This window comes from Lemur catta, chromosome 7 (genome assembly GCF_020740605.2).
Source record: "Lemur catta isolate mLemCat1 chromosome 7, mLemCat1.pri, whole genome shotgun sequence".
Lineage (NCBI taxonomy): Eukaryota > Metazoa > Chordata > Mammalia > Primates > Lemuridae > Lemur > Lemur catta.
Genome location: NC_059134.1, coordinates 94542393 through 94559387, shown reverse-complemented (window position 1 = coordinate 94559387; position 16995 = coordinate 94542393). Strand labels below are relative to the sequence as shown.

At 39.0% G+C, this 16995-nt stretch overlaps 2 protein-coding genes and 1 non-coding gene across 5 annotated transcripts in view; 2 read left to right on the top strand and 1 right to left on the bottom strand.

Annotated features, from left to right (window-relative positions):
* The window catches only part of FNBP4 (formin binding protein 4), a 33148-nt gene extending 19604 nt beyond the window's left edge, over positions 1-13544 (top strand). For both annotated transcript variants that reach the window (XM_045558072.1, XM_045558071.1), the window contains exons 12-17: positions 428-615; positions 6004-6314; positions 6439-6583; positions 6986-7326; positions 11286-11443; positions 12483-13544. In XM_045558072.1, the coding sequence (XP_045414028.1) occupies positions 428-615; positions 6004-6314; positions 6439-6583; positions 6986-7326; positions 11286-11443; positions 12483-12573 (1234 nt within the window). In that variant the 3' untranslated portion in view covers positions 12574-13544. The remainder of the gene's footprint in view (positions 1-427; positions 616-6003; positions 6315-6438; positions 6584-6985; positions 7327-11285; positions 11444-12482) is intronic.
* Positions 3345-3451, bottom strand: LOC123643162. Its single transcript, XR_006736717.1, has one exon. It is a non-coding gene; the product is annotated as a small nucleolar RNA U13 (small nucleolar RNA).
* An 858-nt stretch (positions 13545-14402) lies between the features above and the next one.
* Positions 14403-16995, top strand: part of AGBL2 (AGBL carboxypeptidase 2) — a 39245-nt gene continuing 36652 nt past the window's right edge. The window contains exons 1-3 of one of the 2 annotated variants that reach the window (XM_045558068.1): positions 14403-14560; positions 14974-15109; positions 15364-15427. In XM_045558068.1, the coding sequence (XP_045414024.1) occupies positions 15074-15109; positions 15364-15427 (100 nt within the window). In that variant the 5' untranslated portion in view covers positions 14403-14560; positions 14974-15073. Of the gene's footprint in view, positions 14561-14973; positions 15110-15363; positions 15428-16574; positions 16621-16995 lie in introns of those variants that run through there. The other variant, XM_045558069.1, reaches the window with a different exon arrangement.

Sequence of the window (16995 nt, the reverse complement as noted above, 5' to 3'; positions counted from 1 at the left end):
AATATGAAATGTGAATTCCACGGTCCAAGAGGGGAAGAGTCACCTTTCACAAACTTCGTTGTTTTCTTCTTTGGAAGGGAAATTAGTGTTCTAGGCGATTGAGTCCCTTCATTAATGAAACTTGAAACCCTGTTATGCATTGGCAAAAAAAAAAGCAAAAAGAGAGAAAGTTGTTTTCTAAGTCATGTGTTGGAGTGAGAGGGCTCAGGGCTATATTCACAGAGCTGCTGGCAGTGCAAATAGCTTTGAATTATCCTTGGTTCTCCATCCTCAATTGTCAAAGCTCTTTGTTGCCTTTGTGAATAGCAGTCCATAAGAAGAGGTTCGTCCCTGTGAGAGCAGACTGCTGTCCTGGGACAGGACCAAATGGAAGTGTCTTTGTAGGAGATTGGGTTTTAAAACATGTGTTTTCTTTCTTGTAATTTAGGGATCATAGACGATATTTCTATGTAAACGAACAGTCGGGCGAGTCTCAGTGGGAGTTCCCAGATGGTGAGGAGGAGGAAGAAGAAAGCCAAGCACAAGAAAGTAGAGATGAGACTCTTCCTAAACAGACCTTGAAAGACAAAAGTGGCACTGATTCAAATTCTACAGAATCCTCTGAGAATCCTACAGGTGCGACAATTTACCCTGTATTAATTGGACAGAAATGTTTTCAGAGAAAAACACTTTTGTTAATTTATATCATAAAAGAAGAAAAGAGTTTATACTAATACAAGCTTCTAATTGAAAAATAGTGGCTTGAGCTAAAATAAGGAATGCACAAGTTATTCTTGTTGGAAACCAGCATACTATTGATATAATGTATCAGACTCTGCTCAAAATGAGAAGATGAGCCAGTATATATCGATTTCAAAGATTGTCCTGTAACCATTCTATCATGCCACAGATATAGCTTTGTGTCTCAAAAAATAGGAAAGCTGATTAATGCTAAAGAACTAGATAGTTGAACTGTCAGCAGTATCTGGTGTGATGAAATTTGTTTTACATTTCTATAGAACACTTAATCTATTCATATTGCAGCCTCATTTCTCAACTCCACTAATCTTATAAGAAGTATAGTTGGTACAAATCAAAATAATGTGAAGAAATGATGTGTAACTAGTACTTGTTTCAGAGAGGCAAAATCATTGCCCATTGAAAATCACCAACAATATCCTAGTACAAAACAATCAGAAATAGGATGTCTCATCCCATTTAAGGTATTCTTAGAGGAATTCAGTTTTGTTATACTTTTTTTTTTTAAATAAGTCTTTCTTTGCTCCTCAGTTACTCTGAGGATGTGATAGCTCTTCAGAAGAGCCATAACTTGATTGCCACGTTATTAAAGAAGATACATTTTCCTCTCTCTCAGTTCATCTTTCTTGGAATGCCAAATATCAGTGAGTAGCCATGACTGTGATTAACCACCTTTAATCTTAAAAACTGGTAGCTGTTCGATAAAGTGCTAGCATAGGAAGTCTATGGCTGGTTTCTAAAGTAATAGACTTTTGAAAATAAATAAAATGTAATTTGTTGATAACATGGGGAGCGAAGAACTGAATTCTTTTGTCTTCTGCTTATCAAAAATGATGCTTCTCTACTGGCTCCCTGATCATAATAGAAAAGTTCTGGTAATGTACCAAATGAAACTGGTCATGTAGCAAATGATTTTGTTAACTTCTTAAATAGCCTAGGAATCATCATCGGATCACCTTAAATTGAAAGCCACATACCACTGCAGTTACAATTTTAGAACATAGCAAAAGGGCGGTTTTAATCTACTTCACATTTCAGAAGTGTATTTTCTCAAGTTACAGGATATTTCATCCTTTTCTCATAAAGAGATTTTCTTTTTGAATACTTTCCCCTTTTCATAGCAGTAATAGACACGTCTAACAATAGATTGGTTTTTTTGTTTGTTTGCATTTTAGTAGTTAATGAACTGAAGATGCTTGATAGTGGTTCTGGGTAGGTGATTCCACTCCTGGTCACTGTCTAATGTCCTTTCCTCGTGTGTTCCAAAGTTGAAAATTGTACAGTTACCAACTCTGAATGTTCTGTGAACACATTAGAGTTAAATATAAAGCTATTTTGTCCCTTCATTAATGATATACATGGTTGGTACTATCTTAGTAAGAGGTAGATCTTAGCCACTCCTATCTGATTAAAATAAAACTAGTTGTGGTGTAGGAAAAGTCACTGATAGGCAGGCTGGACGGAGTGGCTCACTCCTGTAATCCTAGCACCCTGAGAGGCTGAGGTGAAAGAATTGCTGGAGGTCAGGAGTCTGAGACCAGCCTGAGCAAGAGCGAGACCCCATCTGTACAAAAAATAGCCTGGCATGGTGGCATGTGCCTGTAGTCCTAGCTACTCGGGAGGGGCAGGAGGATCGCTTGAGCCTGGGAGTTTGAGGTTACAGTGAGTTATGATGATGCTACTATACTCCAGCCTGGGTAACAGAGCAAGACCCTGTCTCAAAAAAAAAAAAACCAGCCACTGATAAACCAGATTATATTCATAAGCCTCTCTTTATTGAGGACCCCTAAAACCATATGATAAACTTGATCTAAATAAAATAAAAAACTTGTACCAAGGCCTGTTGGATTTAAGAGCAATATTGATCACTATTATGAGTCTATAAAGACGGTTTACATATGTTCTTGGTCAGCTCAGCAGTGACTAAGACCATCTTTTTAAAGCAAAATTATTACAGTATGAGGATCCAAGGAAGTTTCAAAGTTCTATTTTTCTCAATCATTTTTAATCCTGTTGTTTCAGTGTTTGGATTTAATATCATGTCTAACGAAGAAGTAATATTTGAAGATATCAAACATGTCTGTTTTATTGGGTTTAAGTCCTTAAGTTAACTTTATATGCTTTTTTTAAGCTCTATGGTGGAACTGTTTGTATAATTTTTTTACTTTAAATTGCTAAACTGGTCTCTTGGTTCAAAATACTAAACAATAATTTCTCATTTGTGGAAAATAAAGGAGGGCTGCCTATGAATAGAAATAAAGATGCTTAGAAAAACAAGGTTCTTGGAAAGTTAAAGATTTGTATCCCCACCCTATTCAGTGTTTAAGTTTATAATTTGACAACCTTTTAGCACATAAAAGCTGTGTGTATCATTTAATCTCTCCTTGGACTTTAGACCTCAGTATGCTCTTAAATGGCAAAAGTATCATCTCAACTGGATTAAATTTAGAAAGGAGAAGAAGCATCATTGTAATATGATATGCATGGATATTCAAACTAGTATTTCTTGAAGTTCATTGTGTTTAAGCTAAAGGAGATGATTATTGATGTTAAGACATAGCTTTTATGTTTTGAGTACAGTTTGGGATTAAGTATTATTATTTTCACATCAGACAGGGGTAATGTTCTGACCTTGTAACAAAGTTTGAGGGAGGCATATCTAATACATGAGTGTGAAAACCCAATCATCACATGTAGGTAACTGCAAAAGGATCTAAGATTCAAGTATTCTAAAAATGCTCCTTGTATGTGGCTAAATTTAACAAGTCTAGTTTAATATCGTATTTACACAAGATTTAGTTAATTCTGATTAGCTTTGTTGGAGGTTGTAAACCACATTATTAACTTTGAGCCTGTTTTTCCTTGTTCCTCTGTATAGCAGCATGTCATCATAATCATATCAGTATAGCATTACGCTTCAAGATGAGAAACTACTGATATGAAATCTTATATTCTTTCCTACCATATGTTGTGGTTAGTTTAGAGGAAGGAGGTTTATTTATTAATTTTTAATGTTTATTGCCTTAGTTCTGATGTAATGTTGATGTGCTATTGTATAACGTAGGCTGCCTGGCCATAACCAGACTTTATTTGTCTGAAAGTTAACATATGAATAAATATTAGATACGGCCAAATAAAAACATTTAATGAGTCATTTAAAATTTTTTAGCTGGAAAACTGCATTCACGTTTTCTGGTGAATTTTTTCCAGTTCTCTTAGCAGTAAGCAACCGTCTTAAAGTAACTGTGGAAATAATGTGAATCATGCTAAAGTCTTTTACACAACATTATTATCTATCTGTTCCATCAAAAGTAAAGCTATTCGAAAAGCCAAATGGCTCATGGTCACTTTGGTTTTACCTTGTTGAGTGCCAGTGTGGTGTATATTGAACAAAGCCATGTAAATGGCCTTATCCCTTCCCTAGAGCCTTTCATAATTAAATCTTATTTAATTTACCATTTTGACCATGAAATTTAACAGGTGGCTGCATCTGGATATCTACTTCATGAGAAATGAGATTTATTGTTTTTACTGAGATTTCTAAAGCTCTTGGATTCCTGCTGTCTCACTAGGAAATCTTAGTCAAATAGGAAGTACTAGATGAGGAGTCATACTTGGGCTCTGGCCCTGGCCTGGCCACTAACACCTGTATGATCTTGGGCAAGTCAGTTCCTGCCTGGATTTCATTACCTTTAAATGAGGAGGTTTAAATAGATGATTTCTCATGTCTCTTCTACTCCTAAATTCTATGATTTTAGGGAGAAAACCCCCCTCAGCATTCCTGGGATATATATCTAATAGTCCCATATATTGTGAAACTTCCCTATTGACGATAAAGAGGGATGGGGAAGGCTACAAGTAAGTATATCCTCCTATTTTCTCTAATCTTTAAAGATTTTCCCAGCAGAGAAAGAACAGTAATCAATGGTGGCATTTGCAAAATTTGAGGAAACCTGATCCTGAGTTTTTTAGGTGCAGTTTCTTAACTCAAACTTAAGCAGCAGTGATTTTAAATTCTCTGCATCTTCAAACACCTCTTTTTTAAAATCTGAATTATCATGTACATTTAATATTTATCTTCCTAAATTTCCCTTTTCTCATCACAAAACTAAATTACCTCCAACTTACGTTGCTGTGATTGAACTAATGAATGCAGTTTACACAAAGATGTGAAGGAATGAAAGTCTGAATGCACAATCACCATTATAGAAGTACTGGTGTTCAATACAATGCATTAGAACTATGGACAATCCAGAGTTGTACCAAAGAGTTAGTATCAAAATCCTTCTACACTGTAGACTTTTTAAAACTTAATGACATCAAACAAATGGGTTTTTTAAAAAACTTAGTAACCCAAGCCAAGTGTGGTGGCTCATGCCTGTAATCCCAGCACTGTGCGAGGATCACTCGAGACCAGGAGTTTGAGACCATCCTGGGCAATATAACAAGACCCCATTTGTAAAAAAAAAAAAAAATATAAAAATTAGCCATGCATGTGGTCGCATGCGCTTGTAGTCCCAGCTACTTGAGAGGATCACTTGAACCCAGGAGTTCAAGGCTATAGTGAGCTATGATCATATCGCTGCACTGCAGCCTGCATGACACAGCAAGACCCTGTGTTGGGGGGGAAAAACCCAAAAAACTAATAACCCAAATTAATCAAAATGGGTAGAATTTTTGTGAGTGATTTTTGAGGGTGCTTCGAATGGAACTTCTCTGGGTCACCTCCACTCAAAAATAAAATACATGGACTCAGTATTGCAAATGTACATGTAACACTCATGCCTTCACTTTTGAAATAAAAAAGGTCCCAGGGTATTACCTTCTACTTAGGTATCCTGAAACTGAGTGTTTCAAATCAAAAACTCCAAACTACAGATTCAGATGACTGAATTTCTCATCTGAGTTGATGTGATATTCTTCATTTACTCATCTATAAATCTGGATCCAAAGGTCAAGTCTAGTATAACACAGATGGGGGAAGTGCTAATTATGAGGTTCATAAATTTACTTTTCCTGGAAGTCATTTCTGAACTAAGTTAATATTTTACTGGCATCAACGTAGAATTAGATGCCTATGGGTCAGATTTTTGTTGGGGGAGGAGCCAGTCCCTGCTCCTCCCTTGAAACTGCTTTCCATATTCTTTGCATAGTATGCTTAGGTTCCTGTAGATGTTTGTCTCATTGATCAATTGAATGTTTCTACGAATAGAAGGCAGGAAGTTTTTGTCTTGCTTTTTTCCTAACTCCTATCTGTTTTCATAGGTTCTCTTTGTAAAGAATCCTTTTCTGGTCAAGTTTCTTCTTCATCACTCATGCCACTTACTCCATTCTGGACCCTCCTTCAGTCAAATGTTCCTGTGCTACAACCTCCATTACCCTTGGAAGTGCCACCACCCCCACCTCCACCCCCAGAATCACCTCCACCCCCTCCACCCCCACCTCCTCCTGTAGAAGATGGTGAGATCCAGGAGGTAGAGATGGAGGATGAGGGAAGTGAGGAGCCTCCTGCCCCAGGAACGGAGGAGGATACTCCTTTGAAACCTTCAGCACCAACCACAGTTGTAACTAGCCAGGTAAGTAATGGGCTTTGACATTTTGAATGATTTTGGGGACTGGAGCTTGATTGACATCATTTTATTTTAGAAGAGTATGTTTAACCAGGGCCTTCAGCCACTGACCAGAATGTTTGTGTTTCAGAGTTCAGTTGATTCTACCATCTCTAGTTCTCCTTCCACTAAAGCGATAAAGAGAAAAGCTACAGAAATTAGCACTGCAGTGGTTCAAAGATCAGCTACCATTGGTAGTTCTCCAGTTCTCTACAGCCAATCAACTATAGCTACAGGTAAGCATGGAGATTAAAGTGTGGTTGTTCTCAATGTAGTTTTTTTGTTTCCAGCCTTAGATGCCATAAACTGAAGAAATGTTAAAGGCTTTTGATTGCAAAGACTATTTATGTTCATTCCTTTCAGTTACTAAAAAGCCATTGTAAACAATTTGGTATGTATCCTTCCAGATTGTTTTCTGTACATTTATGTACATCAGTGATTTTGATGTTTAAGTATCTTAATCCCAAGGTATTAAAAAATGAATATTTTGCTACTAGCAAACATGGCTATATTTTTTTTTAAAAGTATATTGAAATCATTTTGTAGGTAATATAACCACAATTCCCTTTTTCTTTATCTTTCTTCTGTTCTTGTCACAGTGTCCTTTTTATAGTATCATTTTATGTTTTCTGTGTTAGGTCACCAGGCAGCCGGGATTGGGAACCAGGTGACAGGGATTGGACACCAGACAATTCCAGTTAGCCATCCAGCAGCAGGAATGGGCCATCAGGCCAGAGGAATGAGCCTACAGTCAAATTACCTTGGCCTAGCAGCAGCACCTACAATTATGAGTTATGCCGAATGTTCTGTCCCAATTGGAGTGACTGCTCCATCACTGCAGCCAGTCCAGGCCCGAAATGCTGTGCCTGCTACTGCTGTTATAGAACCACCACCACCTCCCCCTCCTCCTCCTCCACCACCACCACCAGCTCCCAAAGTGCCACCACCTGAGAAGACGAAAAAAGGAAAGAAAGACAAGGTATGATCAATCTCTTGTTAGAGAGATTGATTAAAAAATTTATTGAGGTGATACATAACATAAATTTAACGATTTTCAAGTGTACAATTCTGTAGCATTTAGTACATTCAAAATAGTATACAACCAACACCTCTATCTTGTTACAAAACATTTTCATTAACCTAAAAGAACACCCTATACCTATAAAGCAGTCACTCCCTGTTATCCTTTCCCCCATCCCCTGGGAACCACCAGTCTGCTTTTTTTGTCTCTGGATTTACCTATTCTGGATAGTTCATATAAATGGAATCGTGCCATATGTGACGTTTTTTGCCTGACTTCCTTCACTTAGCTTTATGTTCTTGAAGTTTGTCCATGCTGCATGTACATTCCTAGTACTTCATTCCTTGTGGCTGAATAATGTTCCATTGTGTTGTGTGCCACAATTTTTGCATCCATCCGTTAGTTGTTGGACATTTGGATTGTTTCTGCCTTTTGGTGGTTATGAATGAATAGGGCCACTGTGAACATTCATGTGCAAGTATTGAGTACCTTTTTTTAATTCTTCTGGGTGTATGCCAATACCGGTTATTTTCTGTTTTCATGCTTTTTGTTTTTATTATGCCCATCCTAGTGGGTCTGAAGTGGTATATATTATTGTGGTTTTGATTGCCATTTAGCTAATGACTAATGATGTTGAACCGGTTTTCATTTTCTTGGCCATTTGTCTATTTCCGTTGGACAAATGTCTCTTCAGGCCCTTTGCCAATTTTTGAATTGGGTTATTTATCTTTTTGTTGAATTTTAAGAGTTCTGTGTATATTATAGGTATAAGTCCCTTACAACATAAGATTTGCAACTATTTTCTAGTCTGTGGTCTGTACTTTCCTTTTTTTTTTTTAATGGTGTGTTTGAAGAGGAAACGTTTTAAAAATTACATGTCTAATTTTTCAGTTTTTTAAAAAATTTTATATTAGTAGTTCTTGGCATTTTTATGTAAGTCATTGATTTCATTTTAATATATATGATGTGAAGTAGAGGTCCAACTTTATTCTTTTGCATGGCACCCTTGTCAGAAAAGTTGAATAAAATGTATAGGTTTATTTCTGCACTCTTAATTCTATTTCATTTATCTGTGTGCCTATCCTTGTGCCAGTACTTCCTATACTTGGTTTTGGGAGGAGGGGTGGGGTCATGGTTTAGAGACAAAGTCTCACTCTGTCACCCAGGCTGGAATGCAGTGACGTGATCATAGCTCCTGCAGCCTTGAACTTTTGGTCTCAAAACAATCCTACTGCCTAAGCCTCCTGAATAGCTGAGCTGCACCACCATGCCCAACTAATTTTTTTTTTTTTTTAGACACAGGGTCTCAAATTCCTAGGCTCAAGTGATCTTCCTACCTCAGCCTCCCAGATAGCTGGGATTACAGGTGTGAACTATTCCACCTAGCTTCATGACAGGCCATTGTTTAAAAAAATAAAATGTATCCTTAATGTCTCTAATAGTCAAGAATATTTGGGGCTGGGCATGGCTGCTCACACCTGTAATCCTAGCAGTCTGGGAGGCTGAGGCAGGAGGATCACTTGAGCCCAGGAGTTTGAGGTTGCTGTGAGGTAGGCTGACACCACAGCACTCTAGCCCAGGCAACAAAATGAGACTCTGTCTCAAAAAAAAGGCCGGGCGCGGTGGCTCACGCCTGTAATCCTAACCCTCTGGGAGGCCGAGGAGGGTGGATCGCTCGAGGTCTGGAGTTCGAGACCAGCCTGAGCGAGACCCCGTCTCTACTAAAAATAGAAATAAAAATTACCTGGACAATAAAAATATATATAGAAAAAATTAGCCGGGCATGGTGGCTCATGCCTGTAGTCCCAGCTACTCGGGAGGCTGAGGCAGTAGGATTGCTTAAGCCCAGGAGTTTGAGGTTGCTGTGAGCTAGGCTGACGCCACGGCACTCACTCTAGCCTGGGCAACAAAGTGAGACTCTGTCTCAAAAAAAAAAAAAAAAAAACAATATTTGGGGCCACTATATATTTTCAGTCTTTTTGCTAAAGAGTTTCATGGGCAGTTGGCTAGGAAAAAAGGAGTTTTTACCATTTAATCTTTGTTCCTTTGATTGTAATGCTCCCCTATTTAAAGTGTGCTCACATGGCCAGTGCAACTGTTTGGCTCCATGGTTTCAAATGTGATAGGCCATACATAACATGTAAACATAACTTATTTTCCCATGACAGATGGGAATCAAATATGCTAAAAATTCACTGGCTTCTATAGAAGTCAAAGTGAAACAGCAGTGACTATACCTAGATCTGTGATTTTTAATTGTCAGTGTTAAGTGAGAGATTTTACCCCAGAGACCTCTCTGCTCATGTGGCCATAATTAATCTGTCTTATTTTTATTTGGTTGATTCCGTGCTAACCCAGAATGGTCTGTGTTGGATCTTGTTGGAAGGGTGTATGTGCTGTAAGACAGGTTGTGCCAAAGGCGAAATGACAGAATGGAATATGGGGGAGTGTGTGTGGAGGGAGCTGAAGGTCTGAGCATGACACATGGGCATTCATTTCCCCAGAAAGTTAATTACTATCCATTATAGTCAAAATGAGTTATCAGGCAGGGTGGCAGGTAACATAAAAAGACTGAAAATGTTAAGCTTATTGTCTCAGAATTTTGGGGACTTTATTCAAGAAATTTGTTGCCCCAAGTGTAAGCAGGAAAATAACCTGCAGCCCCCATACATGAGTATAGCACTCAGTCACACTTATTCCTACTTGTCAAGCTTACAGCATAACCTGGTCAGGTCTTCAAACACATGGCTCTGTTTCTCTTTAGAAACATAGGTTTAAAAATTTGTCTTAGCAATGTCTAATGTATTTGTCAGGTATTCTCCCTAGGGGGTTAGGATTTAGCAGTGAATGAGACAGACAAAAATCTGGTTGGGTGCAGTGTCTCATGTCTGTAATCCTAGCACTCTGGGAGGCCAAGGCAGGAGGATTGCTTAAGCTCAGGAGTTCAAGACCATCCTGAGCAGGGGTGAGACCCTGTCTCTACTAAAAATAGAAAAATTAGCCTTGCACGGTGGTGGGCGCCTGTAGTCCCAGCTACTTGGGAGGTCGAGACAGGATTGCTTGAGCCCAGGAGTTTGAGGCTACAGTGAGCTATGATGATGCCATTATACTCTATCCAGGATGACGACAGAGCAAGACTCTGTCTCAAAAAAATAATTTAAAAAAAAAACTTTTTATTAAAAAAACAGACAAAAATCTGCTTTTGTAGAGCTTTTGTTCTGGCCAGGGTGGGTGTGGGAAGACGTATAAGGAAAAGATATATATGTTAAGTGTTTTTCTGCTATTAAAGTACGTTTGTTATAGGTAATTTAGAACATGAAAGTAAGACCTAAGAAGAAAAATAAAATTTATTATATCTTCTCTCAGGACAAACCTAATCAATGATATAATTTTATAGGTGTTTTTAAACAACCCTTTTGGTTTATAGTTGGTAGAAATTTCTGGCAAGACTTTAAAGTAGTATTTATTTTCTGTATGTTATTTTAAGTGAGTTTTAAAGTCCACTTATTCCTTAGAACTAGGAAAAGATCTTGAACTCCAGTGTATAATATGACTCATTTCTTAAGCCGGGTGCAGTGGCTCACACCTATAGTCCTACCAGTGTGGGAGGTTGAGGTGGGAAGATTGCTTGAGCTTAGGAGTTGAACACCAGCCTGAGCAAGAACAAGACCCTGTCTCTACCAAAAATAGAAAAAATTAGCCAGACATGGTGGTGCATGCCTGTAGTCCCAGCTCTTTGGGAGGCTGAGGCAGGAGGATTGCTTGAGCCCAGGAGTTTGAGGTTGTAATGAGCTATGATGGCACCATTGCACTGGGGCAACAGAGCAAGACTCTGTCTCCAAAAAAAAAAAAAAAAAAAAGACTCATGTCTTTAGTTTATATGTTGTATTCCCTCTGACCTTTAACCTTTGTTACAGGCAAAGAAGAGTAAAACCAAAATGCCATCTTTGGTAAAGAAGTGGCAGAGTATCCAGCGTGAGTTAGATGAAGAGGACAATTCTAGTTCCAGTGAAGAGGACCGGGAATCAACTGCACAGAAGCGAATTGAAGAGTGGAAACAGCAGCAGCTCGTTAGGTAAAAGAAAAGGGATCATAGAGGGGGATAGATTGTGGTGGTTGTTGTTGTATTAGAACAGTTATAGTCTTAAGATGACAACCCTTAATTTTTGCTATTGTTTATAAACTTACCTAAAACAGTTTTTAATTCATAGAAATGTTTCTTTCTCTGTAAAAATCATAGTCTAGCCTTTTTTAAAAATCAGAAATATCAATGGTTGTATACTCTCTCCTGATGATTGTCTTAGGCAAAGGACTGTCAACTCTATCAGGAAAAATAATCATCAACATTTACCGTCTAGAGTCAATATTTTCTACAAATAATTTATAAAAATAAGAATAAAGAAATAGGGAGGAAACTTCATTAGAAATTTTCAAAAGAATTTAAACAAAGCAAATCTAAATTCCTATTCCATATTGTCCTAGTTTTGAAGGCATTTATACTGAAATGGGCAACGTTCTGTGAATGCAACTAACATTTATTTCATCAGTTGTCAGTGCATAAACCTAGAACATAACCATCTCATAAATACTGATGCCAGATTTCAAATTCACTTCTGATAGCTTCTAGCTTAATTTACATTTTTAAAAGCGTCCAATGCACCCATTCTGGTAATTGCAAAATAGAATTTGAGTTTTAATCCTTACAAATAAAATTGCTCAAAAGAGAAACTCAACATTAGTTCCAAGGGTCACTGATGGCATATTTAAGGTTAAATATACCTGCCTTGAAGAATCATAACTCCTATAGGCTAAGAAAAACTTTAATAAGAAGATGTTGTATTCTTTCAATGTGGCTTTAATGGTTATTGGAGATATATTTATAGAAAATAAATATGCACTTACATACATACATAAACAGAGTGGATGTGTGTGTTTGGTTGGCCTATCAGAATTTAAAAATTTGAAGAATGTACTTACATTTAGCTGACAAAAGATTTTCACAAACATAGATGTGATAGATCAGGTTTTCAGTTTTAGAGGTTTTTAATTGCTAGGAAATGAACAGTTTTGCTCTTTTTCTTTCCAGTGAAATAATCTGTATGTTGTTTTCACAGTGGTATGGCAGAGAGAAATGCTAATTTTGAAGCCCTTCCTGAGGATTGGCGAGCAAGACTGAAGAGAAGGAAAATGGCTCCAAACACATAGTTTTTTAAATTTAGAGAAATTTTTGCATTTGTTTTGTGTTCATTTCAGAGTCTTAACCAGTTTTACTGTTGTCAAATAAACTATAAATGTTATGGGGGAGAGCATATAAATTTCCTAGGCAAGAACATACACATACAAAGTTTTCACACTTGTGAAATGTAATTTTTCTGTTTTGCTGAAAGGTGAGGTGATTGGAATTGCTTTGACCTGGCTGCCTTTACTCTCACACTGGCAAAATTAGCATGTTAGGCATATCAACCTCATCAATCTTGAAGAATATGCGGCACATGAGTCTGGCACTTCTGTAGACGGCTCATTGACAAAAAGTGAAGAATTTTCCTGCCTAATAGAGGTTCATTTAGTTCTAGTGTGGCACGCACTGTCATTAACTTCTACTCCAAAACAAGTGCAATTCATACGGCAGCTCTGTATTCAACCTTGATTGACTAAGATAGTCAGGATCTCTCTCTGACCTCTTCCTCTAGCCTGCTACCCTTGAAGTGCAGAGGTATGTCAAGTGGTTTACCTTGTGCTGGTAGATGGCCACGTTCCTTAAGTAGTTCTTGCTCACAAATTCTAGAACTGGTAGCTCAGTCATTTCACACACTAGGTGGCATATTTGAATTTTAATGCAAGCAGCAGCAGCAGCTTGTATTATATCCTTGATTTTGAGAATTTTCCCCTCATGTATGTGACAGTAAATGCAACAAAAGCCACTCTGTATCAGTGTGTTTCCATTGTCTTACCCTGGTCTGAAATCACTTCCCTTTGTGTGAATGTATTCTCCATAAAATTCCAGTATTTAAAAGGCAGTTTACTGTTCTGTACTTTCTATTGTACCACAATCAGGTAAAAGTCACTTTAAACTGAAGAAAAGGCAAATTGTGTTTTAAAGCTGTTTGTATTTCTCCAGTTTCTGACCTTGTAAATTTGTATATATGCACTAATAAAGCTTTTTTTTATACTTCTGATTGGTTATCCTTTTGCTCTTCAAAGCCTGTTACCCTTGATTATGTAACCAGGACTTAATTTTAAGTCAATTCTTAATTGTGTTTTCTAATTGAATACAGTGAAAGGCACGTGCAAACCAATTAGGGAACACCTTTCAGGAAAAGAGCAGCAAGATTTTGGGCAGGGGTTGAGGGGATTGGTGGGGCAGGGTAGAAAACAAGCCTCCAGTACCAGATGGTGCTGTGTGACTTAAGTTTTTGGTTGTACTCTAATATTAACTATTATTTGACCTATTTAAGTCCTGGAACTTATGTAATGTGGTTAAAAAATAAAGGTGCTTTATAGCTTTTCTCTTTCCCACTTTGGTTCTAATAGATAGTTTCGGTTATCTTCATATAGTTAACCAAAGACAATAATTTGAATTTTATTCCAGTATATTTCTGTGCATCTAATTAAAATTTTTTAAGCTAATAAGTTGAAATGCGTGGTATTTATTTGCTAACTTTGTTTCTTGTAGTTTTTCAATGTAGAAGGTAATTTTTCTTGTCTGGCCGTGGCATGGAGAAAATAAATATGAGGTGAAAGGAGAGCCAGCTCCCTTAGAGCAAAGCATAAGTTACCTAAAGCTAAGGAACAGCAAACGAGCTTGGAAATAACGTTGAAGACTACTGGCATTGTACTCATCAGTCCGATTTCAATCGCCAGATTGGGGCTATAATGTATGAAGGAGGAAGAATGAGCCTAAGTCAAGTCGCCCACCTAGCTTAACCTTCCCGGGGCTCCTCGCTTCCTCCTTGTGGGCGGAGCCTAGCTCCCCGGAAACCCGTGACCGCCCCGGCCTCCCGTTTCCTGCTCGCGGTTGCTAGGCTACCCGGCCCTCACAGAAAGCGGTGACTGGAGAACGCCGCTCGGCGTCCTCTGGTGCACAGCCCGGCCTCTGCAGCTTGCATGCCTGGCTTCCTGTCTGGCCCATACTGCTCTGCTGCCGCGGGCGCTGCGCCCACCCCTGCTGCCCGAGACAGGCCGGGGCTTGGAGGTGGTCGCACCTTTCGTCTGCCCTCTTAGGAAATCTCTGCTTCCCCTACTCCTTCCGACCCATGGGACTAGACAGCTCTGGACCCCTGAATTCCCTTTTCAGGGCCCACTCTCCCGGCGCCTGACCCTTTTTTTCCGTCTACCCCCAACGTCTTTCACTTTCCTGTAGCGTCCTGGTGGCGGGCATCTCCCTTCTCGGGGGCCTGGCGCCTCGGGAAGAAGCGGGAAGACAGCCCTCCCTGACTCTGACGGTGCGCCTCCCAGCCTCATGGTGGGAACCACCAGGCGGGTCTTTCTTTGTCTGAGAAGAGGCTGGGATGGCAGGGTTTCCTCAAGTCAAGCGAAAGCTGGAGGTGCGGTGGGGGGAGCAGAGCTATCGAGAGTTTTTTCACTTGTCCTGTTCCGGCTTTGTAGCGTCTCCTGTGTAATCAGCCGCTTATTTGGAAATTGGGCAGGAGTTGCAGCTGCACGCCGGTGTCACTGACTGGTCTTCAGCATAGCATGCAGAAGTAACATGTTCCCAGCACTGGAAAGAGAGCTAAAGCAGGAGGTCGGTACACACCCTTGTCCGGGAACTCCACAGAAATCCAATACTAGTAGATCAGAAGGGATATTCTGGTGGCACTTTTTCCAGCTGGAGGTCTTGATCCCCAAGATAGAATAATGTGCAAGAATGTCTTTCACTTGGTTTGTTTACAGAAGCTCTCAAGTACACTGCCCAATGCAACAAAGCTTGCGTACTTTTTAAGAGTTTATTATCATTTTAAAGGACTGTTCTGATTGAGTTGGCCTTTCCTTTCACAGGCTCTTCCTGATCCCTATGAAGACTTTATGTACCATCACCTCCAGTATTACGGCTATTTTAAAGGTAATAATGCATTCTTATCTAACCACCTTTCCTGGGGTCTGGAAGTGAATTTTTCATTAACTGGGATAGTTGTGCTTGAATAGACTAATAAATAATTTTTCTAGTATCACTTGATGAAAAGCACTTCCTTTCCCTATTGATCTGCTATGTTACCTCTCAAGTGACTGAGTTACTTTATGCAAAGATCTGTTTCTGGGCTCTATGTATTGGTCTGTCTGTCTGTCCTTTCACCAGTATCACCTACTTGTAATTACTACATGCTACATGGCATTAAAATAGTCTTTCTTTTTTTTTTTTTTTGAGACAGAGTCTCGCTCTTTTGCCCTGGCTAGAGTGCCATGGCGTCAGCCTAGCTCACTGCCCCCTCCAATTCCTGGGCTCAACTGATCCTCCTGCCTCAGCCTCCCTAAGTGCTGTGGAACCACTGCGCCGGGCCAAGTTTTTAATATTGATTTTATTTATATTAATAGCAACCTTTTTTTTTTAATAGCAACCTTTTTAAACTTTGTTATTAACTGTGGTAGTCCCCCCTTATCTGCAAGGGATCTGTTCCATGATTCCCAGTGGATGCCTGAAACCACAGACAGTATTAAATTCAATTACTATCAATCGGAACAGACTTCAGTTCATATCTTACACCCACAAATTTAGTTCCTTTTCTACATTAAGTACTTACCACACACTTTTGCAGTTTGTGGTGTAATAGCAAAACTAGCACAAGTTTCTTTTTCCTTCACAATTCCACAGACATAAGATTTATTCTTACCATAGAATTTAGCAACCTCAGCATACAATTTTTTTTTTCCTTAAGTCGAGAACTTTCACCTTTTCACTTGAAGGAAGCACTTTACAGTGTCTCTTTGGCATGTCTGAATTGCTAGCATCAATACTCCATTTTGGGGGCACTGTTTAGTAAAATAAGGGTTACTTGAACACAAGGGATACAGATAGTCGATCTGATAACAGAGGTAGCTACTAAGTGACTTACAAGCAGATAGCATATGTATTATGGATATGCTGGACAAAAGGATGATTCACAGGCAAAGCAAGCAGGACAGCACAAGTTTTTATGACTCAGAATGGCATGCAGTGCAAATTAAAACTTATGAATTGCTTATTTCTGGAATTTTCCATTTAATACTTTCAGACTGCAGTTCACCCCGGTTAACTGAAACTGGAAAGTGAAACCATGGGTAAGGGGGAACCACTGTATTTCATTTTCTAAGTGATTACTAATTTGTTGGAGCCTGAATTTCTAGTTTGCCACATTCAGCAGATGCCCTCAGGCAAAGTGGCTTTGGGCATCAGTGCACCACTGCCATTCTGATACTTGCCTTCACCTGGGTTTGGCCCTCTTGGCAGCTATAGGAGCAGAGGGAAAGCTTCCCTTCCACCCTCTCTGAAGGTTTGCTGACTGAGAATAGCCAGATTAATGGGAGAAAAAGGCATATAAATATATATGTATGTGGACAAGGGGATTCCCACAAATAGGAGACTCAAGGAAGTGCCAGATGGTTGAAGTTTAAATACCTTCCTCGTAGGGGAGAGGGAAAAGGGGTGGTATAGGC